The sequence below is a fragment of the Talpa occidentalis genome, unplaced genomic scaffold (genome assembly GCF_014898055.3).
Source record: "Talpa occidentalis isolate TD23 unplaced genomic scaffold, MPIMG_talOcc4v2.1 talOcc4.12, whole genome shotgun sequence".
Lineage (NCBI taxonomy): Eukaryota > Metazoa > Chordata > Mammalia > Eulipotyphla > Talpidae > Talpa > Talpa occidentalis.
The window spans coordinates 14121883-14146955 of NW_023601212.1; the positions used below are offsets into that span (position 1 = coordinate 14121883).

General features: G+C 53.7%; 1 protein-coding gene across 1 annotated transcript in view; it reads left to right on the top strand.

Annotated features, from left to right (window-relative positions):
• The first annotated feature begins 1331 nt into the window (after nucleotides 1–1331).
• The window catches only part of ANKK1 (ankyrin repeat and kinase domain containing 1), a 33659-nt gene continuing 9917 nt past the window's right edge, over nucleotides 1332–25073 (top strand). Inside the window, exons 1-16 of the mRNA XM_054693106.1 lie at nucleotides 1332–1433; nucleotides 3308–3367; nucleotides 3479–3530; nucleotides 5896–5949; nucleotides 6492–6563; nucleotides 13100–13394; nucleotides 14437–14588; nucleotides 14793–14842; nucleotides 15415–15570; nucleotides 16181–16299; nucleotides 16883–16919; nucleotides 17659–19557; nucleotides 19843–20429; nucleotides 20803–20938; nucleotides 22635–22783; nucleotides 24346–24435. Coding sequence (XP_054549081.1) covers nucleotides 6553–6563; nucleotides 13100–13394; nucleotides 14437–14588; nucleotides 14793–14842; nucleotides 15415–15570; nucleotides 16181–16299; nucleotides 16883–16919; nucleotides 17659–18965 — 2127 coding nt within the window. The 5' untranslated portion in view covers nucleotides 1332–1433; nucleotides 3308–3367; nucleotides 3479–3530; nucleotides 5896–5949; nucleotides 6492–6552 and the 3' untranslated portion in view covers nucleotides 18966–19557; nucleotides 19843–20429; nucleotides 20803–20938; nucleotides 22635–22783; nucleotides 24346–24435. The remainder of the gene's footprint in view (nucleotides 1434–3307; nucleotides 3368–3478; nucleotides 3531–5895; nucleotides 5950–6491; nucleotides 6564–13099; nucleotides 13395–14436; nucleotides 14589–14792; nucleotides 14843–15414; nucleotides 15571–16180; nucleotides 16300–16882; nucleotides 16920–17658; nucleotides 19558–19842; nucleotides 20430–20802; nucleotides 20939–22634; nucleotides 22784–24345; nucleotides 24436–25073) is intronic.

A 25073-nucleotide genomic window follows, 5' to 3' on the forward strand; every position in this document is an offset into this window, starting at 1 on the left:
GGGTGGGGGCTCTTGGGTGCCCTCAGAGCCAGGAATCAGACCGCTGATCTGCTTTTCCAGCTCCCTCATTTGCCATCTTCTGTACCCCCCAACCTCAACTCTGCCCTCGTCACCAGTGAGTTGAAGGGATTTGTTCAGTGTGAGCGTGACATGTGCCAGTTCAGCGCAACCTGAGGACCTCCTCCCTTGTCACATGCCCGTCCCCAGCTTCACATTTGTGACTTTAATCTTTGCAGCTCCATCTGCTCATTTTCCCTCAAGCAGCAAGTCCACTTGTACACTCCAAGTTCATCTCTGCAGTGGGGAGATAAGTTTCCACGTAAAAATGGGTGAGTTCATATGCAGTGGGTATTTAGGTTAGATCAAAGGCACAGCAAGACAGAAATGTTAGAACAAATGCTCTTAGAATGTCCAAGCTGGAATACTCAGGTTGCCAGCTAATCCGGTATCTGCTTTATTGGAATTCGTTTATTGCTAAATACAATTCACTGCTTAAAAGTGTGTAGCCCACCCTCAACCCTATCTTACCAACAAGGAAATCAAGACTCTGAAAGGCCAGATAAGCTGTCCTCTAGAGAGGGAACTCTGAAACGAGAATCCAGAGAAGTGCAGGGACTTGAGAATGACTCTGGAAAGCAGTGAAAGTAGGGACCACAGTGCTGGTGGGAGCACCCTCATGCCAGGGATCAGGACCCAGCTCCAACTTTAGTAATTTTGACAACTCAGTGCATGTCTGAGCCCCTCAATTGCCTTGTCGACAAAGAGTGGGGTGAGGTCTGGTCCCTACTTCATGGTTTTGTCACAGGATGAAATGAGAGGATTTCTGTAAAGCTCTCAGTACCATTTGGGGCACACTGTAGGCCTTCAGGAAATGGTGGCTACTGTTGATGTTACACTTGAGTTGGCTGCTCCCATAGATGCCCCTGCCTGGCCGTCCAGATGTTCTCTGTCTAGAAGTTTTTGGATATGAGGATTTTTATTATGACTGGAAGGATCAGCATCTACCTGAAGGTAGTGGACTTCCAAGTTCATCATCTTCAGGCATGCAGGCTGACCTACAGAAGTGGAGGGCTGGCTGGAGGATAGTGGGTGGGAATCATGGTGGTTTGGGGGGGTAGAGGGGCAACATGATGGAGTAAGAAGCACTTCAGTGGTATTAGACATCTCAGCTGGCTTCCAAGCCCCTGGGACCTCCAGACCTCAGAGAAGTATGTGGCCACTACCATGATTCTCATAATATCCACAGTGTGGAAGGGAAGACTTCCCTCCTTTATGCTGCCTCTGAGCAAATGCAGTCCAAATGCCTTCCTTCAAAGGTCCCACCAGATGATCCTGGGGTTGCAGGCAGAACCTGCGGGGTGATGGTAACAGGCTCTACAGACGAGTACTTTTAACTTCTTCAAAGGACAGTCACATCCCTGCTCTCATTTCAGGTGAGTGACACCCCTGTCAGAGAGATGCTATTATTTCCCATTTGAAGCCAAGGAAAGAGGCCTAGAGACTCAATGTCTTGTCCAGACTTTCCCAAGGAAATCATGAATGAGCCAGGACTGGAACCCAACCATGCCCTTGAACTTCACTGCCCAGCCCTGTCTCTCGCGTTAATTTTCTGGTCCAAACTGCAGCATAGTAAAGTAGCCAGTTCATCTCTGCTCTCTGAGTGTGAAGGGGAAATGAAATTCTAACCCCTAGAAGGTTTTATCTGAAAGCCCTGCTAATCCATCAGTAGTCTGTTAGATAACAATGCAGCTCTCCCCATTGCTCAGGATTACCTTCCTACCTGATCTGGGGGACACTTTGGAGGAGGTTTGGTGCGCCTGAGGAGGGCTGGTCACACTCTGCGAAAATAGGCACTCTGATTTCCAGATCCTGCTGGTGCAGGGAGCCCAGGGCCTGTCATTACATCCAGCCACTTCCCAGCCAAGGTCATTTAAATGACAGCTTGCATATTTATGACTTTGCTCCTACGGTGGTGGTAAAGGGTTTTGACAGTCCCAAGGACACACTGCTTTCTTTCCAAACAAGAAAAGAGAGACAAAGAAACATTTCCACAGTGACTAAGTCATCCTGAAGTTTCTCCAGAAGCCAAATTTGATGGAGCTAATACGGACCTTTCTATAGGCGCAGCTTCCAAAGATATCTTTTAGCCTTGGGCACAGCTGGTGTGTGGAATATTAGTCAAAGCTGGGCTTTCAGTACCAGCTCAGCCACCCTTACACTTGCCTGAAGGATCAGCAGAGGATGGGAATGTCACAAACGCCTAGAGTTGATCAGTGCTCAAGGGGTCCCATCTCTCCAGCCATGACCCCACCACCACACCTCAGCCCCAAGCTGAGTACCTCACATTTGATTTGAGCCAGTCTCTTCTGGCCATATTTTAGTATTAAGAGCATGCCTTGGCAAGAGGCAGGCCAGGTTCAAATCCCGGAGCATCTAATTACCGACTGCATGACCACAGGCAAGTTACTTAGCTCCTTTAAGTCTGTGAAAATGGAAATAGTTACACTATGTACCTCAGAGGATTGGATTAAGTGAGATAAGGCAGGTTGATCACTCCAGATGGAGGCATAAAGCAAAGACTCACTAATAACAGGTTTTAATGCTTTGGTCCCTAAAGCTTCTCAATGCATTTTTTTTTCCCTCCATCAGAAAAGCCCTTGGCTTGCAATGCTGTATTTGTAAAAATATGTACAAAGCATGTTAAACGATCATAAGGAATCTGAATAGAGGAGGAAATGGTGAAGACTCTGGGAGTGCTCTTTCCTGGGGAAAGGAGTCCATGGTGTCACAGGTGCTGAACTTCGGGGAAGCTTAGATGCTGCAGGTCTCAGCTGTTTGGCCCCCTGGGTGGGGCAAAAAGTGCTCATTGTGAGGGAAGGGAGGGCTCCCTCCAACTAGGGAAGACCCTGGAGAAAGGTGGGAGGGACTGCCAAGTTATAGCCCCTGAGTTTCTCCTTCCCTTTCATTCATTCATTCATTCATTCAGCCATTAGACATCAGATACTACACAAGCTCCCTCTTCTGTGCCAAGTGCTGAAGACACAGCTGTGAACCAGTGAGACTAAGACTCCTGTCCCACCACATAGGATTCTAGTCTAGACTTCTAAGAGTTGTATTCTTGACAACCACCTAAACAAGCTGATTTTTTAAAAAGCAGGCTTTTCCCCTGGTTTCTTTGACTGTGTCCAAGGTAGTCTGACAATTTCCTACCCCCAAAGAATAGTAAGGACAATAGAAAATAGATACAAACTAATTATAAAAAACATGAAATCAGTCATAGCTTACAAGTCACCTTCTTTTCCTACAGAGTTCGCAGGCTCGCTGAGCTTTCTGTCACACAACCTGAGAAACTGCTTTTCATGCTCAGGTACTTCCCTAGCCCAGCTCTTCCTGCCTCACGCCCATCCTGCACCGGCTCAGAGGACAGAGGCGGCTGGCATGTCCCCAGACAAACACTGAACCCTGACCTTTCTCACAGTTGGCATCTGCGGAGTATTTTCCCTCCAGGTCCCCACTGAAGGGAGTCACAGGTAATTTCTTCACATCTCTCCGCTGACCACTGTGTAGTTAAATTCTCACTGCCTGTGTAACTCCTTAACTGCTAGAGAAGATAATGACCTTGACCTCTTGGATTCAGTGCTGTGCTCCACACCTCACAAGGTCAAGTCCTGGTGAAGTCTTGGTATTTCTTCTGAGGTGACAGGATTCCTGGGACATTCGCTTCTTATTCCCAACCCAAGGCCCATGAATTTGAGGCCACATTCTGACATTGGGAACTGTGCTTCCTAAAACATGGGGCTTCAACTTCTGACCTCTTAACACTTAAGATAGTTTTTATTAAAAGCCCCTCAAGGGGCTCCCCATGTTAGGGGGAAAGAAGTATCCAGAGCACCCCTAGGCTGAACACTAGGAGGTTTTCCTTCCTCCTGCCTTGCATCCTTAGACATGAGAAAAGGGACCATACACAGGGGATGCCAAATGCAGAAACACTTCTTAACTCCATTCTAGGTTTACTTCATTCTCCATCGTGCTTCTACGTTCTTTTTTTTTTTAATTTTTATTTTATTTTATTTATTTATACAAGCACTGGGTACAGTCAGAAGCGTGGGAGGATGAGAGAATTCACCAGAGCCAGAGCAGGGAGCAGAGCAGGCAGAATGACGAAGTACACTGCTGAGGGGAGCAGCGGGCGGCAGGAGAGGTCTGCGCGCCATGTGGGACCCTCCTCCGGTGGCCAGGGAGCAGCCGGGGATCGAACCGGCGCCACAGAGGCCGCGGGCAGCTTCGCAACCCAGCGCTCAACCGCTGCGCCACCGGGGAGGCCCCATGCTTCTACATTCTACCTTGGCCTTGTGCAGGGTAAGGTTTCTGAAGTACTCAGGAGCCATCCATGTGCCCAGGTAGAAACAAACCAGCAGAGCTATGCCGGGCCCCCTTCCCGAGCTTTTTTGAGCCCACCCACCCACATGAGTCTGCAGCTCATCTCAACAGCTGGAACACACTCCCACAAAGGGGTGTGCTGAGCAGATAGAGCCCCTGAAATGATTCCAAGAATGGCAAGTTGATTTTTTTTTCAGGCTTTCTCTGTATGACTATTTTGAATTTGGCTAATTGGATATAATTCTATATAGTTATATCACTCGAGACCAGTTTATCTGGTCAAATCACCTGGGAGATTGTTGAGCCCGAGAGGAAGCTAGTTAGCTTCCTCCCATCATCTTCTGCATCAGTTATTCTAACCCAGTGCCCTTTTCTCTCCCTCCTTGGGATTTCTTCATGCTCTTTAAAAATGGGAACTATATTATCATCCCATTAACAGATAGAGAAATCCAGAGAGATTTCGTAATGTGGCCAAGGCCCAGGAGCTGCTAAATGGAGGGAAAAAGCTAAAGTTTGAATGCAGATTTAACTGATTTGCATGCTCTTGCATTTAATCCCTGCTCCTGCTGCCTCGTTCATTCCCTTTCTCTCTGGAAGAGCTTTGATCCTTGGGCAGGTGTTCCCTTCCCATTTTCCTGCTCACATTCCTTCATCTTCACCAGCCTTGCCCTCGCCTCAGTGCACTGGCGACCAGAGGTTGCAAGCTGCCAGGACTTGTCCAGGTCCTCCTGTGACATGTTTGCAGGGTGGAGAATGGATACAGATTGGGGAACTTCCCTGTATGCAAAAAGCTTGTCATTCTGGTTTGAGGAAAGACTCACATTGAATTTCAGCATCTTCCAGAGTATTACAGAACTGCTCACTAGTCTGAGGGTGGCAACTGAAAATTTGTAGGCTCCCCCAAAACAGTCGCACACAAAATCATTTGATAATTCCAAGTCCAGAAAATTTCCTTCCCCAATCTACCAAAACAAATTATTAGAGGAGTCAATAGGATAGGGTCAGAGCAATTTGGGGCAGAATTCCTATGGCTAGAACACATTTCTTAACCCTTCTGGTGAGTTTGGGTTGTGAACAAACTATACCTCATTCATTCCTACCCATTCCTATGCATTCATAATTGGTCCCATTCATTCCTGTCCATTCCCATTCCTGGTAGGAGCGTGCACTGAAGGTAGACTCTTCCTTTCCAGCTCTCTACTTTCTACTCCCTGGCTGTAAACTTCCCAGCCAAGTAGGGCTAGGACTTCTGCAGTCAGGCCATTGGGAAGAAATCAATAGCTCCTGTGTTGCTGACCTTGCTTTTGCCCAGATTCCCCACTTACAATGACAGATAGAAAAGCCCTTTACCTCTGTGAGGCACTCAGGAAGGTCCCTTCGCTTTGTAACTTCTCCCACAGCTTACCCAACGGCTACTATTTTTGTCCTGGCTTATTTTAGCGAAAGAAGGAGCAGTAGGAACTCTATCAAATGACTGCAGCCACTGTAATTATTTGCATAAATCTCTTTTGCCAGATTCTTCCAGAAGCCTCGTGGGTGCTTGAAACTACAGCTTGGCTATTGCAACAGGTAGGTCAACAGTAACACATCCTGAGTGCTACATGTCCTTCTCCCTCCACCTCTGTAGAGAAACTCACAAAGGAGTTTTATTTGAGACCCTGGCAGCCTGCCTTGCTCCCTGGGTGTTCCCTCCCACAGGGAGGGTGCCTCAGCATTCCTGCCGTGGTCTCTGCACCTGGCCAGTGGCAGCTTCTGGTTTCTTGTTCCCCTTCTCAATGGTTTAGGCCACTCAAGCCTGGTATTTCCTGCAGCAGCCTAGGCAGATCATGTTGATGGTTTGCGATCTGGGCTTGAATGAACTTTTCACAAAACCAGAGGGCTGTTTACCTTTCCACTGAGTTCTTGGGATACGTCTCCTGCTCCAGATGAAGGTGCCATCAGCCCAGTTTCTTCCAGGAAACATGACTCTATTCCAATGACCACACCCAAATTCCTAAAAGACTACCCCTTTCTTCTCCTGTGTCCAGTCCTTCTCTACAGGAACCAGAGACCTAGGTGTGACTCTTAACTAGCACTTACTAGTCTTTGCTACTTTTTGTCTTCCTGCCCAGTTCCCTCATCTGCAAAGAGAGAAGTGCTGACCTCACCATTGTCTTGGATCTAAGCAAGATTATGTCTGCAAAGTAAGTACAGTAGGTAAAGTAGCTACAGATTCTGAAAGTCAGTGCTGCATTAATGGTGGCTGTCATTGCTTCCTTTGACAACTCTCAGCAGTTCAGCCATGTTTGCCACGATTCATCCTGGGACTGCATGTCAATTGTTATGGAAAGAATAAGTTTCCTAGTTTCCCCTGACATCTGCTCAGGTCTGGTGCCCACGCTGTTCCCTGGGAGTCTGCTAGGAGCTTGGGTGCTGGGCTCTACAGGTTTAGTTCAAAGGCCAGGCATTTCCTCCTCTGGTCAGTGGCCTCTTGAGGATGGCCACTGAGGGGGTGCCTGAAGACTTCAGCCCACCTGCCTGACTGCAAGTGAGCAGCAACCTGCCTTGTGACAGCTCCTCCCCAGCACCTGCCCTGGAATGCCCCGGGGGACCCAGCTGATCAAGCGCTTACAATGTCCCTGCATCTCTGAGGTGATGGGACAAGTCCCAGTGTGAAGTACCCAGAGCACCCCTATGCTGAACACTAGGAGGCTTTCCTTCCTCCTGCCTTGCATCCTCAGACATGAGAAAAGGGACCATACACGGGATGCCAGGAAAGAGGAAGGAAGCAGGAAGTTCAGAGAGGAAGGGGTGTTATTCTGATCGCTCCCCTTGCTCTTCTGGGGCACACCCCTGCCTCTGTCAGTGACTAACTGCTTCTCTCTGTCCAGCATCATGTTTGCCTTTGCCAGGTACATTATCTCCTCTGCTGGCTCAGTCTCTGCAAAGAGCCCTCAGGCCATATTTCTTGACTGTACCAATGATGCTGCTCTGCACTGTCCCACTGATCCCCATTACCCTGTCCCAGGCCACCCCTCCTCAGCAGGTAGGGCCCTAGGCATGCTCAGCTGTTCCCTGAAATCTTGTCTCTGGTACCCAGCAAAAAAACCACTCCCAGGAACTGGGCCAAAGAGTCTACCTCCCCCATGGTCAACTCCAAACCAGGTGCCAGTCCCGCTGAGGTTGGGACAGAGAGCAGCTGCAAGAAGTGGAACTACCTGCAGGCAAGTGTCCAGCCTCTCACCCCCTGTTCCTGCTGATTCCTCCTGGGGACTTGACTTTACCAAGGCCCCAAGAACCAGCTGACAAACCCAGCAACAACAAAGGAAGCTTTAAGCCAACCAGGCCAGTAGATCTAGATCAGAAAATTGTACCTCAAGGTGTTCAACTCCATTCTTGCTGTGGGGGTGGTGGGTTCCAGGCCCCACATTCAACCTGAGACGCCCTGGTACAGTCACTGACCTTTCATCATCCCTGGTACATATGAGTTGTGTGAGTAAAGAAATCAACTTGCACTGGGAGCTGGGTCTGAACGAGACTGATCAGACTCCTGCTTCTAACTTCTGTATACCTTTCTCTCCCAGCACCTGCCTAGGTTCTGGCATGAGAGCTGGGGGAGCCCAGGGTGGGACTGCAGAGGTTGCATGCTGTGCATGTGGTGTCCTGCAGGGTGCACCAGAAGGAACATGTCCTCTCCCCAGGTCAGGTCCTCACTGCTGCATGGGACCTGGGAGCTCAGGTTGGGTTTTCCCCACCTCTGCCTCTTAGGGCAGGATCAGCTCCTCCTCACAGGAGGAGGGAGGACAGGATGCTTCCTCCCCATCCCCACCCTCCTGGGACTGAGAGCAGGAAGGGGCGGGTTGGCTGCCAGCCTCCTGGGTGCAGCCTGCTCAGAGTGCTTGGGGCTGGCGGATCCGGGACTGCACCGACCTCATGGCCGTGGCCACGGGCGTGGAGCAGAGGCTGGGCAGCCTTACAGTCTTCACCCGCGATGACTTCGAGGGTGATTGGCGCCGCGTGGCCAGTGGTGGCTTTGGCCAGGTGTTCCAGGCGCGGCACAAGCGCTGGAGGACTGATTATGCCATCAAATGCTCCCCCTGCCTCCTTCCTGACTCTACCAGGTACCTGAAGCCCTGCCCCTCTCCTGTCAGAGGAGAAACTGAGACCTAGGGACTCCCGAGGGAGGGGAGGCTAGGTGGAGGCAGAGGTTTGTTTCCTGAGTTTGTTTCCATGACCTGAGCGCCTGTTTGTGCCCTTAGCTGAAATGCAATTGGCACATCAGGCCCGTTTGTGGAATCTGTGGAGGTCAGGAGGGCAGAAATTACTTTCCAAAGCCAGCTTTGTTCATCTGACCTCCCAGACTGGTCCCACCTTCTTGTTTCTGTGTGTCAGGCTTAGGATGACTGCTCTTGAGGGCTCTCTCCCACCCTCCCAGCCATCCCCAAATCCCTGCTTCCTGAGGGGCTGTAGCACATGGCTTAGAGATGCCCAGTGACCTGTGAGGTGCCTCATCCTCCCCTGCCATGGCCAGCTGGCCCCTGGCCCAGTATAGGTGCGGGGCACAGAGGCTGCCCAGCCTCTCAGCCCGAGAGCCAATCCAGCTGTCACACAGCTCCCACAGGAAGGCCCAGCCTGAAACACTGCAATCTCTAGCCTTGTTTTGGTCTCTGGGTCATCCCCAACTCTCTTCGTAGCCACTGTGCCACCCTTAACATGCCTCCTTTTTATTCTTCCTCCTTCCCCCATTGGCATTCCTCTCTGCTTCCTACTGCGATGCGCTCTGGGCTCATCCCACCTGACTTGCTTGTACTGGCCATGCACTTGCCCCCCTGGCATCCCTGAAAGAGACACTTGGAATGTGAAGTCTGCTCACAAAACCGTATCCTCCTTCCAAGGCTCCTGGGGCAAGGACTTGTAGAGGCACATCTCCTGTTGGCCTCTTGTTTGGATGCTGTTTGTCCTGTTCTCTGTGGTCAGCATGCAAGTCCCCCAAGACCCAGCTACAAGTCCCACAAGTCAAGCCAGTTCTTTAATTTCCACATCCCCCACCCAGTTCATTTCATGAAAAGGGACGAGGTGGGACAGCCCTGACTCACCCACCTTCCTCCTCCAACTTCTGCCTGTTGGCTTTAGAGTAGAGTCAGACTATTCTCAGAATTGCCCAAATTATTTTCCATCTTTGAAGAGTAAAAGGAAACAGATGGCATGGCCAAGACGACACTGTTAGTTAACAATAACTCCCGTCACTTTCCTTCCCCAAGTTCTGGGAACTCCCTGGGTGGGAAGGGCAAAGGGATTTAATGGTAATGAATGCCTACTATGTGTGGAGTTCTAGAATAGGAGCTTTGCATGCATCACTTGACTAGATCCTCCTTCCATCTCATTTATTCATCCGCTTCACAAATGTTTATCGCCCCTTCTGTATGTGCCAGGCACCATGTCAGAGCCTGAGAGATAGTGACGAGTGCAGTGGAGGGTGTTCTCCTGGACTCACAGCCTGGAGAGACACAGACAGTCATAAGATAAGCCTACATTTAAATGTAAAAGTGTTACTGTGACAGGTGCAGGAAAGGAAAGATTTATGGTTCTGTAAGAGCTTGTCAATAGAGAATTTAACCAAGACCAGAAAAGGCTTCCTTGAGGAAGTTACCTTGACCTGAAATGTGAAGGATAAGTATGCACTGAAGTAAAAAGGAGAGTTTTCCAGGAAGAGACAACAGAATGTGCAAAGGTCCTGTGGTAGGAGGGGCATAGTAAGTAAAGGGTTGGGGAAAGGGCTATTGAGGGAGTGAAGAAGCCGTGGAAAACCATGAAAGGGTTTGCAGCCAGGCTTGGGTAGTAGTGACAGGAATTCATCAGATTTGTAGTTGGAAGATGGATTGGAAGGAAAGAGTAGCTACCGGCCCAGTTAGGAAACTTGTCATCATCCAAATCAGATGATCAGAGCCTAAAATGGTGTGTTGGTAACAGAGGGAAAGGGATAGATGAGGCAGTAATTAGGGGGTAAATTGGCTGTGGAAGACACAGTGAGGAAGAGGAATGTCAAGGTTAATTTGATGTCTGACTTGCCCAAAGGAACAGAGGATCCATTAGACTGTATAATCCATGTGAGTGAAATCTCTTTTGCTCACTGCTCTATCCCCAGTGCCTGGCACATAGTGGTTGTTTAATAAATATTTGTTGAGTGATGATGTTGCAAATTAATAAATGGCACATTTTGAAAAGAGACCCAGGTTTGGAGAGTACAATCATGAGTTCAGTTTGTACATATTTTAAGGTGACTTTAAATAGCCATGAAGAACTATCAAGTAGATCTCAGAATGAAGATGTGAGCTAACAAAGTTTAAACTTGTGAGTTTTTGTCCTAAGCGGTAATTGAAGGTAATTGACACAGATGACATTCAGTCACTCTAAGCACTAAGTGAACAAAAGAAAGGCCCTGCCCTCGTGGAATTTAGAATCTAATGGAGGAAGACAGACAATACATTTACATATATATCCATATTTTTATCTATAGGGTTTACAATGACCTGACCTTTTTTTTCCTTAAAAGAAGAGATGAGTGATATGATCTTCCAGGAAAATGTTTCATCTCAGAATATGAATCTGTGAATCATCTGTGTGATAGGGCGAGGATTGCCAGAGTTGTGGTAGGGTTTCTATTTTATAGAGACCTAAAAGCCTTACTAATGAAGTGCCATTTGAGTCGGGATTTGAAGCCAAGAAGGAGCAAGCCACATGGCTCTCTTAAGGAGGAGTGTTTCTAAGTGGAGAAGGCAGCAGGTGCAGAGGTCCTGAGGTGGAACATTCTTGACTTGATGGAGGAACAGCAAGAGGCTGGAGCTGAATGAGGGAAGGGAGTGACAGTTAGACAAGTCCAGAAGTTGTTCTCACAGGCAACGCATCTAGGACTCCGAAGGCCATTCTAGGAATGTTGTCTTGAACTATGACCGAGAGTCAGCAAAGACTAAGCAGTGATATGCTCCCTGATATTTTTTGAGTAGCCCTGAGTTTTCGGTAGAGAATAGAGGGTGGAAAGGAGAAGCAGCACAGAGGCAAGTTAGGAGGCCCGGGCCAAGCCACTAGTGAGTGGAGACGGTGAGAACGCTTGGTTTCTTACTGCATTTTGAAGGTAGAGCTGACAGGAGGTGCCAAGGACCTGGTGTGGGAGAGGAAGAGAAGAGTGAAGTCTGGTGTCAATATATTTGAGGACTAGAAGGTGGGAGGCCCCGTTCCCTGAGACGAGGATGGCTAAGGGCGGAAGTGCTGGCGCCAGGGAGCCTTTAGGAGTCACGCTGTAGGCACTGAACTGGAGGAAAGCGGGCATGGGACCAGGATTAGTGATCAGGCGGCAGACTAGGAATCTATAAAGGAAGCAGACGGGAACTGCCCGGAAAGACGGAGAAATGAGGAGAACATTATGACACAGCTGATGTAAGGGGATGTTTTGGGACAAAAGGAATGAGGGATTTGAATCACAAAGCCAGAACTGAAAATTGCTTGTAGGCTGTAGCAGCATGGGGGTCATTAGAGACCTTAGCAGTAGGTGTCCCACCAAGTATTGAGATCAGAAACCGGGTAGAAGGGGATGGCGGGAGGTGAGGAAAGGGGAGAGACAGCGGGCACTGTGCAAGTACACTTGTTCCCGCTTTGCGGTTAGAAAACTGAGGCCCAGAGAATTTACTCAAAGTTATGCAAAGAAGAATAAGTGGTAAAACTGTGATTTGATGAAACTGGTCAATACACCCCCAGCTTCCACTTCCTGACAGTTCTCTTCTCCGCACCTATGAATTCAAAAAGACGTGCAGAGGGGCGGGGAGACTGGAGAAGTCAAGGCGAGAAGTGGAGAATCCTTGATGCGAGGGAGGCAGGCAGTCTGCTGATGTCCTGGGGAGGCCCCGCGAGCACATGTGCTGCACCCTCCTGCTGCAAACACAGCTTTGCAAATACCGCACTTTTAAAAATGTCCTCCTAGCAGTCCCCACACAATCTATACCAGTTTTGCATATTTACTCTTCTGTGGACACATGCAGTGAACAGTGCAAGGGGGTGGAAATGCTTGCTTTGTGAGGCGTTCCCTGGTGTCTCCTGTTCAATTCAACAAAGATGGGCTGTGTTGCGCATGGCAGCATGCTGCGGGGAGTGCAAAGAGGAATAATTACATTTCATCCATAAAATGGAATACCATGCAGCTGTTGCAGAGTAAGTGTGGGGAAGTGCTCGTGCTGCATTTCCTCACTGTGGGATAGAAAGAGAGGAAGGGAAGCAGGAAGGGAAGGAAAGAACAACACCTTGAAAACATACCATAAAAAACGATACTAAAATATTAACAGAGGCCAACTCTGAAAGGTTGGATTACTAATGATTGATTTTCTTCTTTATAATTCTCTGCATCCCCTGTAAGATACCTGTATTACTTTCATGATCCAAACAGCAGTCAGTGGTGCTAGCATAAGGCATAATATTTGTCCCAGAGGGTTTTGCGATTTACTGGGGGCGGTAAAGTCACGTGACCGGCTTTCTGTCACCACCTCTGTAGAATGGATTTGTTTCTAATCTCAAGACTTGTCTGTGGCTGCTGGCCATCTGGACCCTAATCTGGGCATCCTTTCAAGTCTTCCCTTCTTCATGAGGCCTCCCTGGGCACCCCACTCCCGACCCCCACCCACCTAGCACCAAGTCTTGTTTGTGTGTGCTTCCAGCTGTGCTAGTTCTTAATAGGTCCCCTCCCTTTGCTTAGCTCCGATGTGAATTGCCTCATTGAAGAAGCAGCCAAAATGGAGAAGGTCAAGTTTCAGCACATCGTGTCCATCTATGGGGTATGCAAGCAGCCCTTGGGCATTGTGATGGAGTTCATGGCCAATGGCTCCCTGGAGAAGATGCTGCCTACCCATAGCCTCTGCTGGCAGCTCAAGTTCCGCATCATCCATGAGACCAGTTTGGCCATGAACTTCCTCCACAGCATTAAGCCACCTCTGCTCCACCTGGACCTCAAGCCCGGCAACATTCTCCTGGACAGCAATATGCACATCAAGGTAAGGGCCCTGGTCACCCCGTGCTCTCTTTCCTTCCAGGTGAGGTGGATATCTGCCTGCCTGACTGGCCTAGCAAGAGTTAACCAGCTCCCTTTATGGACACCTACTACAGGCAGGGACCATACCTAAAACAGAGCAGCGAGTCCATGAAGCTGGGTATCAGCTTCCGTTGGCAGCGTAAGCCCCATCCCTCCCATTCTTTGCTGTGGGCAGACGTGTGTAAATGAGGTAATCTCCAAGAAGGGTCGTGACTGTCACTTGTTTCAGTTCCTAAACTATGCCACAGGACCCTTGCACAGTGTGTTCCCAGAAACAGTGTTCCCCACGCTCCTCTTTCTCTAGCAAAGGCCTGGTCCTCTTCAAGCCCTGACCAGAGCACCACAGGTCTTCCTTGATCCATTCCAATAAGGCTATGTTAGATACCCTCATGGTACCTCTGTCTCTTGATATTGTTAACCCTTAGTCACTTGTGAAATGATTTCATTAATGACTATCCCCCACTTGAATAAGTGCTTATAAAGGTAATTGGGAGAGAAGTCTCATCTTGCTGATCTGGTGCCTGAACCTCAGTACCTGGCCTTAGCGCTTAGTAAATAGGTGGTTGGTGTGTGAATGAATCGATGGGTGGAAACAGGGAGAGCAGTAAACATGGTTCCATTCCTGGAGGCCCACGGAGGTGGAATCAACAGAAGCTCAGGAGACAGCAGCTCTACCCATGGTCTCTCCAGCTGATGGCTGCACCTGTGGCTACCAGGTGTCGGGTGCTGTTCCCTGTGCTTTTTTGCATGTTACCCCCATTTAATGCATAATAGCACTGTACCCCCATAATAGCACTATGAGGCAAGTGCTCATTATTTCCATTGTATAGATGAGGACATAGAGGCTCTGCGAGGATAAGTAACTTATCCAGGATGTCCCAGCAGTGCATGCTGGAGCTGGGAGCTCTCCTCTGCCACACCGCACTGGAAGAGCCAAGACAGGTGTGCCACCAAGGCAGCTGTCTGGGGACAGAACTTGATGGTTACCCTCTCCCTCCTCTCAGATTTCTGACTTTGGTCTGTCCAAGTGGATGGAACAGTCTACCCGGAGGCAGTATATCGAGAGGTCCGCTCTGCGGGGCACCCTCAGCTACATCCCCCCTGAGATGTTCCTGGAGAGCAACAAGGCCCCCGGGCCCAAATACGATGTGTACAGGTGAGAGAAGCTGGACTCCAGGCCACACACCCACGAGGCAGCTTACTGTCACCACCGGCCCAGGCAAAGCAGGAAGGAGATGAGGTCTGGTACCTCCCTGACAGTGGGGAGGGCTTGGGAGAGGGTTTTGCTTGGAATTGTAGAGCCCCCTTGCTGGGGTGACTGTTGAAGAAAGTCACTGTGAGTACTCTCCCCTGTCTGCAGCTTCGGGATTGTCATCTGGGAGCTGCTGACTCAGAAGAAACCATATTCAGGTAGCAGGCAGCAGTGGCATCCTCAGATGGGGACCTGGAAGGGGCTGTGGTGGGGGGCTGAATGTTCCTGGGGTCAGAGTAAGTGGCAGGTTTGTTGGGGAGCCATCTTCTCTTCAGGGGTTCCCATCCTTTCCTCTCCTGCCTTTCCCCCACTTTTTAGCACCCACATAATAGGAGGGAAGGGCAAAGCCAAACTGGGCCTCTTTTCTGGCTCCTTTGCTGCTAAAGTGCTCTTTACTGCCCCTTCCTCTCCCCCCCCCCCCAGATGCCAGGTCCTATCTAGATGTAAATAGACTCAGGAAACCCAGATGCCCCCACCAAGTTGAAGGGCAGAGCCATGGCTAGGCTGCCTTTGTGCATCACAGACCTGCAGTGTGGGGCCATGTCGGGTCTTGGCCTGGGAGGCAGCTGAGCTGGACCGGAGACTCCGCTGCTCAAATCAGCGCCTCAGGCTGGCCTGCAGTCTAGCCATTTGCTCACTCTGATCTGTTGGGCCCGGCAGTGTCCACCACCCTCTGGGGATCCTCAGAGCCCCCCTCCCAGCGCCAACATGGCTGGGCCTCCTCTCGCAGGTGTCAGCATGATGACCATCATTATCCGCGTGGCCTCAGGCGTACGCCCCCCTCTGCAGTCTGTGTCCAGTGAGTGGCCCGACGAGACCCAGCAGATGGTGGATCTGATGAGGCGCTGCTGGGATCAGGACCCCAAGAAGAGACCATGCTTTTCAGGTTCTCATGCGACCTGAACTGCTGGGAGATTGGGAAGTTGGGCAGCACTAGGGTGCAGAGAGGAGATGATTTTGGCCAGGCCACTCCCGAGGACTCTGCACAGAGACCTGCCATGCGTGGGGCTGGGGCAGGATCTGCGTCACGGCACTGGGAGGAAGGCCCTGGCAGCAGGGCGGCTAAGGAAAGCCGGCTGGTCGCCTGTGTCACTCGCAGGAGGGGGCCCCTGGCTGCTGTGGCTCACCAGGTCCTCTCAGGACACCTCCGACGTCCTCACTCACATTGTCACGAGCCTGGACAGCGCCGGCTCACTTGGAACTGGAGGTCAGACAGCCCTTTAGGGACCATGAAAACACGTGTGAGATGGTGCGGATGACCCAGGCCTGCCGCCGCCTGTATGGAAAGGACCGACCCTCGCAGCAACAGTGACATGCTGCGTGTGGCCCCTGCGCCAAGGCTGGGACAGGCTTCCCGGCCAAATACGATGGGCCCCAAGTCTTGGTGTGCAGCAACAGGCATCTGTCAGCACAGGCGGGCACACAGGAAGTTTTAGGGTGGGTAACTCGGGGAACTGCTGCCGGCCTGCCGCAGTTTCCTCTCCCTCATGGAGCAGATATCACCGTGGAGACGGACATGCTGCTGTCCCTGCTGCAGAGTCCTGTGGCAGACCCCGAAAGCGAGGCGCTGGCCAGGAAGGTGTCCTGCAAGCCGTCTCTGCACCAACCCCGGGAGGTGAGTGCAGGGCTCGACATGACCTTGGGGAGGCACTGAGGATGCTGCACTGGGGGGCCCTGCACGTGTCCCCCGGAGAGGGCAAATGGGGATTGAGAGCCAGCCCACAATGCTCCCCAAGCCAGGCAGCCCTCCTGGGGGGCTGCTTTGCCTCTGGCACAGTTACTCTAAGGGCTGGGAGTGGCTGTGGCCCCACGTCTTCGAGTAGGATCATCTCTCACACGGGTGGGCCCTGCCCTACAGAGCAGACCTGGCTGTGGGCTTCAGCGTCATCACTCCCCCCAGCCCGACTCTGCCATCCTGTCCATCCCCTCATGTAGGAAGCAGTTTGGGCTAGGGTGGGCTCCCAGAAGAATCCACAGGGCCACACAGCCCAAGGGGAGGTCAAGACCTGAGCCAGGGTTTTCCCCTTGACATCGCTGGTGGCAGGAATGCCATGGTGGGGCGGGGTGTCTCCTAGGCCAGAATGTGAGTCTGGGAGGTTAAAGGGGCACTCGAGAGAGGGAGGGAGTGGAGGATGGCACAGATCCCCACTACCCAGCTGACTCTCCCACCCCTGTGTCTTCTGGTCCTCTCACCCCAGGTCAACGAAGAAGTCAGCCAGGAGCTAACAGACAGTGGTGAGTCCAGAGAGCACAGCTGGAACCAGAGAGCTTGCAGCAAATGCACACCACCCCCTTTCCTGCCACCTGTCCTCCCTGACCCTGGCCCCAGGCCCACTTGCCTCCCTAGGCCTGTCACATGAGGAGTGGGTGTCCTTCCTGCCTCTACTCCCGGACGTCCTGACTCTGCTTTTCTTTCAAGTCTGTGCTCTAGCCAGGTGGGACCCCGCCCTGCCTGGTGGGAAGGGAGCTGGGCTTTCAGCCCAGCTGTAGGTTGGGATTACTTGAGGAAGGTATGAAAAAATACCCAGGCCTGAACCACACCCCAGACTAATTAAATCAGAATCTCTGCAGGGGGACCTGAGTGGTGATTAATATATTTAATCTTTGGAGCTTCTAATTCTATTACCACACTGGGTAGAGCAAGGGCAGTGGGCGCTTGTTCTGATCACAGCTCCACCACCAGTTCTCTGTCAACTTGCATTTACTTCCTGGGTGCCAGGCACTGCTCTGAGAGCTTTGCCCTCTACAGAGGCTCAGGGGCAGTGAATTGGCTGAGGTCACCCTAGGCTAAGGAGTAGAGCCAGGATCTTCCCTGTCCTCTCGGGAAGGCGTGCCAGCCAGTCCCCTGGGACTCAGGCTGCGAGGAGATCTAGGTGGCAGGAAGTTTCTGCATGACAAGTTCAGGAGGCAGAGAGATGGTCAGGGCACTGCTGGCCAAGTCAGAGGTCTCTTCCCAACCCCTTCTTCCTCCCAGCAGACTCGGGAGAATGCTGGAAGCGGCTCCTGCAGCTGTCCGACACCGCGAGCCCGGTGCCAAGCGAGGAGGAGCTGTGCCTCTACGAGAACAAGGTCTTGCCCCTGCACTTCCTGGTGGCACAGGGCAGCGTGGAGCAGGTGAGGCTGCTGCTGGCCCACGAGGTGGACGTGGACTGCCAAACGGCCTGTGGCTACACGCCTCTACTCATCGCGGCCCAGGACCAGCAGCCCGACCTCTGCGCCCTGCTCCTGGAGCACGGGGCTGACCCCAACCTGGCGGATGAGGACGGCTGGGCCCCGCTGCACTTTGCCGCCCAGAACGGGGATGACCGGACGGCCCGCCTGCTCCTGGACCACGGGGCCCACGTAGATGCCCAGGAGCATGAGGGCTGGACCCCCCTCCACCTGGCCGCACAGAACAACTTCGAGAATGTGGCAAGGCTTCTGGTCTCTCGGCAGGCTGACCCCAACCTGCAGGAGGCGGAGGGCAAAACCCCCCTCCACGTGGCCGCCTACTTTGGCCACGTCAGCCTGGTCAAGCTGCTGACGAGCCAGGGGGCGGAGTTGGATGCTCAGCAGCGGAACCTGAGGACCCCTCTGCACCTGGCGGTGGAGCGGGGGAAAGTAAGAGCCATTCAGCACCTGCTCAAGAGCGGGGCGGCGCCCAACGCCCTCGACCAGAGCGGCTACAGCCCCCTGCACACCGCCGCCGCCAGGGGCAAGTTCCTCATCTGCAAGATGCTGCTTAGGCACGGCGCCGGCCTGGAGCTGCCCACCCAGCAGGGCTGGACGCCCCTGCACCTCGCGGTTTACAAGGGCCACCTGGAGGTCATCCACCTGCTGGCGGAGAGCCACGCAGCCCTGGGGGCCCCCGGAAGCATGGACTGGACCCCGCTACACCTGGCCGCCCGCCACGGGGAGGAGGTGGTAGTGTCAGCACTGCTGCGGTGCGGTGCAGACCCCAATGTGGCCGAGCAGTCGGGCTGGACCCCCCTCCACCTGGCAGTCCAGAGGGGTGCCTTCCTGAGCGTCATCCACCTCCTGGAGCACCATGCGGATGTCCGTGCCCGCAACAAGGTGGGCTGGACGCCTGCCCACCTGGCTGCCCTCAAGGGCAACATGGCCATCCTCAAAGTGCTGGTCAGAGCTGGTGCCCAGCTGGATACCCAGGATGGGGTGGGCTGCACCCCCCTGCAGCTGGCCCTCCGGAGCCACAGGCAGAGCATTGTCGCTTTCCTTGAGGGCAAGGAAACTTCAGTGGCCATTTTGGACGGTGCTGAGTCTGGAGCCCAGACAGAAGTGTAGACGCCAGGGGTCGCCTTCCTGGAGGACAAGGGAGGGCTTGGTGGCAGCGAAGCCAGGCTTCTGGGAAGGTACTTTTCCCACCTGTACTTCCCACCTGTCCCTTTGACCTTCAGAGGAACAGGAGCCTGGGCTCTAGGGGGACAGTGGGGCAGAGACACTTCCGAGGCTGGAGCTGGGGAGCTCCGACCGCCACTGGTCGACCGCATTCAGCGCCGCCTCCGAGGGAATCTCCGGCAGCCCCTGGCTGCCTCCCCTGTACCTGGACTCAGGGGAATTCCCCTTCTCCCCAAGACTTCTGCCACTTGCCCAAGTGGCCTTCCATCCTAGGAATCCCCTCTAGAGGTGAAGGGAGGCCTGGTTGAATGCGCCCTCCCAGCTCTGGTCTGTGCTACTCGGCCCCTTACCTGGACTGGGCCTGAGAGCCGCCACATGGACTTTGTTTAAAGGCTAAAAGTTTGGAAGAAATTCCTCCCCCCTCTTTATAGCTCCTGGTGCCACAGATTGCTCCTTCCTGGTGGCCCTGGCCCTGATAACCTGGGTCTCCCCAACGGTCTGCGGGGGGTGAAGGCAGGGAACACTCCATTGCCCTCAGGTGAGTCTGTATGGGATGCTCCATTCCGGTCTCCCCTGCCCACCCTCCTTGTGTCTCCTTGAATGGCCAGGTTCAGACCTCAGAGTCAATAAATCGTGGATCTGAGTCACCCCTTCAGAGATGGAGTGACTGTGGGGCCAAGTTGAATATTGGGGCAGAGTGTGGGGTGTGGCTGGGTGTAATACGTGTGAGATAGTTCACTGGCTGGGAGGAGGCAGAGGCAGATGGGTGGGGGTAGGCGGCTGGAGGGGTGGGAGCTCACAGAGCAAGGTCTTTCCTCCTCAGCAGCACCTCGGAAGTGCTCTCCTGTGGCCGCACCCCAGCTGCCCATCCGCTGGCCTGTCCTGCTGGTTGTGGAGCAGGTTGGGGCAGGGCTGGGCCTGCTCACAGTGACTTTGCATGATGGGGCCCTGGCTCAGCAACTCCTGCTTTTCCTTCCCTTCTAGCCAAGGGGCCATTTCCTGGGGGGGAGGGGCAGGATGGGAGCACCCCTCTCCACACTGGAGCAGCCCCTCCACTCAAGGACATTTTGCAGTTGTCTGAGAGAAGGAACTTTGCTCCAACTACTCACTGGTTCCCACCCCCAGCCATCCTTTGGCATAGTCCTCCTGGGCTGGGCAGACACCCCAGTCTGCACCCTCAAATCAGTGTGGGGTGAGGGCAGGGCAGGGGAAACCTGCTGCCCCAGGTAAAATACAAGGGCTTGAGTCCGTTCTGGCAGAGCTGGCAGCAGTGCGTGTCCCATCCTGTGGCCTCTGGATTGTCGGGCCAGTGTCTAGGGCCTTGGACACTTGACCCCACCAAGCCACAGCCTACAGCCACCACGAAGCGCCCCGGAGCAGCACTGGGCTAGAACAGCGATGATCAAGCCTGTAAGCTAGAACCTGGGTAAAGGTGGGGGTGGGGGGCTTTAACTATCTGGTCCTACCCTTGACTCCAGGTAGCACCTGGTGTTGGGCGGGGAGCAGGGCTGAGAACAGCCACCAGGGGGCGTCCCATGGTTTCACTCTGTGTCCATCTTCAGTAAGGCCCTGAAGAGTCATTGAGTGGCAGCCCAGGGGGAGGGTCTTTCCCTCTCCAGTTAGGAAGTGTGGGACACCTGAGTGCCTGGAGGCCACCCAGCAGACTGGGCCATCCTCCCACCCCGGCCAGCTGCCTGGCTCTGTGTTGCTGTTCGCTGTGAGGCTAGGCCTTAGGCAAGACTTGCAGTTAAAAACACCCCTGAGAGTTCCGTCTTTCCTGAAGGTGCCAGAACCAGAAGAGTGAAGGGGCAGGGGCACAGTGCCGTTTGCTTCTCCTTGTGCCCTGAAGTCCAAGTCTCCGACTCTAGGATTCTTCCAGATCCAGAGAGCAGGATGTGGGGCTACGTGTTCCCAGCCAGGTGGGTGCAGCTCAGTCAGGAGGTGAGCCAGGTGTCAACCACAGGGTCTGGTTTGAGGAAGACTCAAAGGAAGGACACATTTTCCTATCAAAGGTCGGGTCCCATGGAGATGTGGACAGGAGTCCCCCTAGGAATCACTTCCACTCAGATGACGCCAGCATCAAGGCTGGGAGCCTGAGAGCTTCCTCCATCCTTCCTCACCTCACTCATGGCCCAATCACAGGCAAGCTCTGGCCAACATGGCCCCTTCAGTGCCTTCCAGTACCATCTTCCTTTTTCAAACACCCCTTGCCAGGTATAGACACAAACCCACACATCTACTTTAGAACCCTACAAGAGATGCCCTGGGATGTTTCGACTTGGATTTTAGTGAAATCCCTAAAGTTCCCAAGGGGAGAGTCGCTACTTCACTTTCAAAGCCTGTTTGGAGGCAAGTGGGGTGAAAGAGGCTAAGCATTCCCCAACTTCCTACTGGCATCTCCCCGGGAAGGTCATGTGGAACCCTGAAACTCCAGAGGTCCAAGTCGAACCTCTCTTCCCCTTCTGCAAGTCCACTTCGCACCCATTTCCCCCTGTTGTAGTTGAAGCGCCCTCTGGGGCTGTGGGGTCATTAGAACAGGGCCATCCAGTGGAAACTGCTGGGGGTACAGGAGGCCAGGTGGAGAAGACCACGGACTTTGAAGCCAGGCCCACCTCGCTGCAAACCCTGGCTGTGCGTCTACCCTTGTGTGGCCTTGGGTTGCCAAAACTCAGCCTTGGTTGCATCAGCTAACACCGATCTTGCTTCTCTTACTGCCTTGTAATTACTAAATCAGATGACCCTGGGTCAAAGGGCAAAGCAGTAAGTTCTCAGCACATGCAATTCCTGCAGTTTCTCCTAAATAAGAGGAATGGTCTCTTGGAATGGGGCCCAGACAACCCCCTTTTGTGCTCAGGGCCTTTTGACAAGGCTGCTTTATGGAGCAGCTGCCTATTTTCCTTTGCTGCCCTTGGATGGGAGAAGTGAATCCCTTAGTGGCCTTGGTGTGAGCTGTGACCTCTTGTGACTTGACCTAAACTACTGTCAGCTCAGCTCTAGGGCAGCCCCGCTAGTGGGTTGTGCCGAGAGGACTGTCCAGACTGTATTACCTGGTCACCCAAGAGCAGAGGGTTCAGTGCCAGCAATGGCCAGTTGGCTACGTCTTCACCAGGAGAGGGTTGGACCTGCTGGCACTGAACCCTGCCCTGCCTCAGACAGGTAAAGGCGTCCTATGGACCTGGAACGGCTGCAGCTTTGCCTAGTGGTATAAGACCTCTCCAGAAGCCTCCAGGGTGGGATTCTGCCCTTCAGTGCCCACCCTGCTGGATTTGCCAAGTAGAGCTGGGATGGGAAAGCTGTTCTTTCCAGGTGCCCTAGTCTCCCCACTAAGCCAAGTGGGTCTCTCCCTCCAGAGATGGTCTGCTCTCTCCCCACCAGCACCTGAGAGTCAGGGCACCTGATTGGCAGGAGGGGACACTCAGGGACATGGATGCCAAGGCTCTGGCCTCCCAGCACTGTTACGTTACCCCATGAATGCCCATGCCCCTGCTGAGTCCTGCCACTCATCTCTGGCTATTGGAGGCCACAGCCCCCACGGCAGTATCCTGACAGTCTGTTCCCAGTGGTTTTCCTTTCTCTCCTGTTGCTCATCTCCTGCCCTCCTTCCGCTTCACTCAGGGCTGGTTGGGAAGCTGGTGGAGTGGACGCTATAGATGTAGTTAGAAGACCCAGGTGCGGGGAGCAGCCCTGCCACCCACCCTCCCTGGACAAGTCTCCATGACGGGGATCGCAGACCCTCAAGGATTATGAGAGCACAAGATCACAAGGTACATGGACGGGAACTAATGCCACAGACGCTGCCTGGTCCTGGGGTCCAGGCAGGGAGGCAGTAGGTACAGGGCCGGGCCAGGCAGTGTGCGCAGTGATCCCAGATAGATGGGAAGGAAAAAAATACACCCCCTGGGCCAGCCACCGCTCCGTGTCCTGGTTGATGGCAATTGAATGTGCCTGTTCTGAGCCTACCAGGGAGGCAGAGAGGGCAGTCACGCCAGCCCTCCCGGCCATCAGGGTTGCCCTCACTGATTCCTGCTGACTTGAGGGACTTGTTGAGGCTCTGCATCCATCACCACCGTCACCTGGTGCCCTGGGCTGGGGTCATGGGGTCATGGAGCTTTTGCCGCTACCATGTGATAGTTGGATTAATGCTGAGAAAGAAGAATCATGTCCGCCTTCTTTTATTCCCAGCCCCTTACTCAGGGCCTGGAGCACAAGCGTGCCCAGTCAGTATTCACTGAGCTGGGTGGTCGGCTGGAGGAATGAAGCCATTGTGCCTCCCCTCCTCAGTTTCTCAATTCCCAGCTCCTCTCCCTAGCCCAGGTCACCCGGGAATCCTCTAGAGCCCATTAGGGGAAGAATAAGGGCCTGACACTTTGAAACTTGCAGTCAAATGGGGCATCTGAGGTGACATGCCAAGTGCTGCTCGGTGCCTGACCTGGAAGGCTCCCTCCAGGCCGGAGCTTCCCTGCCGCGTGCTGGGGAGGGCTGAGCTGCCAACTCCTCCTGCTGGAGAGGCAGAGGAGTGATCCCTTGATTAAAAGACATTCTCTGGAGAAAGGTCAGGAAGTCAGAGGGCTGCAGCCGGCTTGGCCTTTCAAGGCGAAAGGGCCCCAGTCAGGGCCCTTGGGGAGCAAGCCAGAGCCGGGGCCACCCCCTTCTGCCTCTCATTCCTGGGTCCCACACCTCCCATTCGTTTGCCCCCAAGTACTGAGGGGGGTGGGGGTGGAGCCCAGCCCTCCCCCTGCCCACTCTAGCTGTCAATCTGCTGTCTGGCAGAAAGACTTGAAGCCTCATGACAACTGTGGGCAACTTTCCCCTGCCCCGCCTCCCGCCCCTGCCTGCCCTCTTCCCCTCGTCTCCCTGTCAGCGCTGCTCGAGCTGCGAGCTGCGCAGGGGTCGGCAGTTTTCCCGCTTCCCTCCCTGCTTCTGCTCTCGTCTTGTTCCCTTTGTCATGTCTCCCGGTTCCCACAGTTGGTAAATCCGTTGGGTCTCTCAAGATTTCATCCACCGGATGGGCTTCTAAGCGCCCATCCAGGCTGCGCGTGGTGTGCTGAGAGGCGTCCTGCGTCTCTCACCCCCTTGGAGGTCTTACAGCCCCCCAGCCGGTGGTCACCGGGTCGGGGCTGCCCCCGCCCTGAGCTAGACTCGGGCAGGCTTGCTCACCTTCTGGCCCCGGGGGGCTCCTGGGGACAGGAACCGCTCTGGGACTCCGCACTACATTCCGGTTCAGGGAGAAGATCAGAGTCCATAATTAAGTGTTCAGGGCAAGTTAAGTGCTCCAAACTTTGGTGCTAAAAATATTGTATTTAGCATGCAAATTATGCCCTGACAGCTCCCAGAGCCTGAGCCCGTGGGTGCCAGCACCTTGTTTGTCATCACCGCTGTTATTCTCCAGGTGGCACGAATATGCCTTCTTCTCCAGGTTGGTTTCTGTTTTTTATAATAAGTCAACTTTGTTGTCAGGTCAGTGACAAGTTGTGGCCCAGACTTGGAGCTGTGATTGGCCCGGAGGCCAAGAGGAGGGCAGACCACGTCCCTGGGTCACCTGCCTCCCCAGCCTGCCCCAGAGGAAGGGTGCCCTGCTGAGAGCGGCCAGGGCCCGGGCAGACGTGGGCAGTGCTGGCACCCAGGAGGCCGCCTTTTCCGTGGAGCTCCTCCGCTCCAGTGGATGGGAAGGGCGAGTCTGCGGCCCCGAAAGGTGGCAGTGGGGAGGTTGGGTGCTGCTGCTCTGGTGCCTAGAGGAGCCCTGGGTCTTCATGAGCTTCCCGGAGACAGTGCCTCCCCCCACTCTTGGTTGACAGTTGGGGGTAGGGCCACCAGCACCGGGGCCGAGCGCTCCCGTCCGCTTGGGCAGGAAAGATGGGGGCGAGGGAGAAACCCGCAGGCACAGGCATCTTCCCTGTCCTCCCGCAGCTGCGCCCTGCCATCCTGCGGGCCGTGCAGGGCCGCCCTCTCCTGCAGAGTGCCTCCCACGCCAGCTGCCCGGCGCGGACATGAGGGCTCGGCCGGCCGCTGGATGCAGAGGACCGTGGTGCTGCATGTCCACCCGAGGGGCCGGGG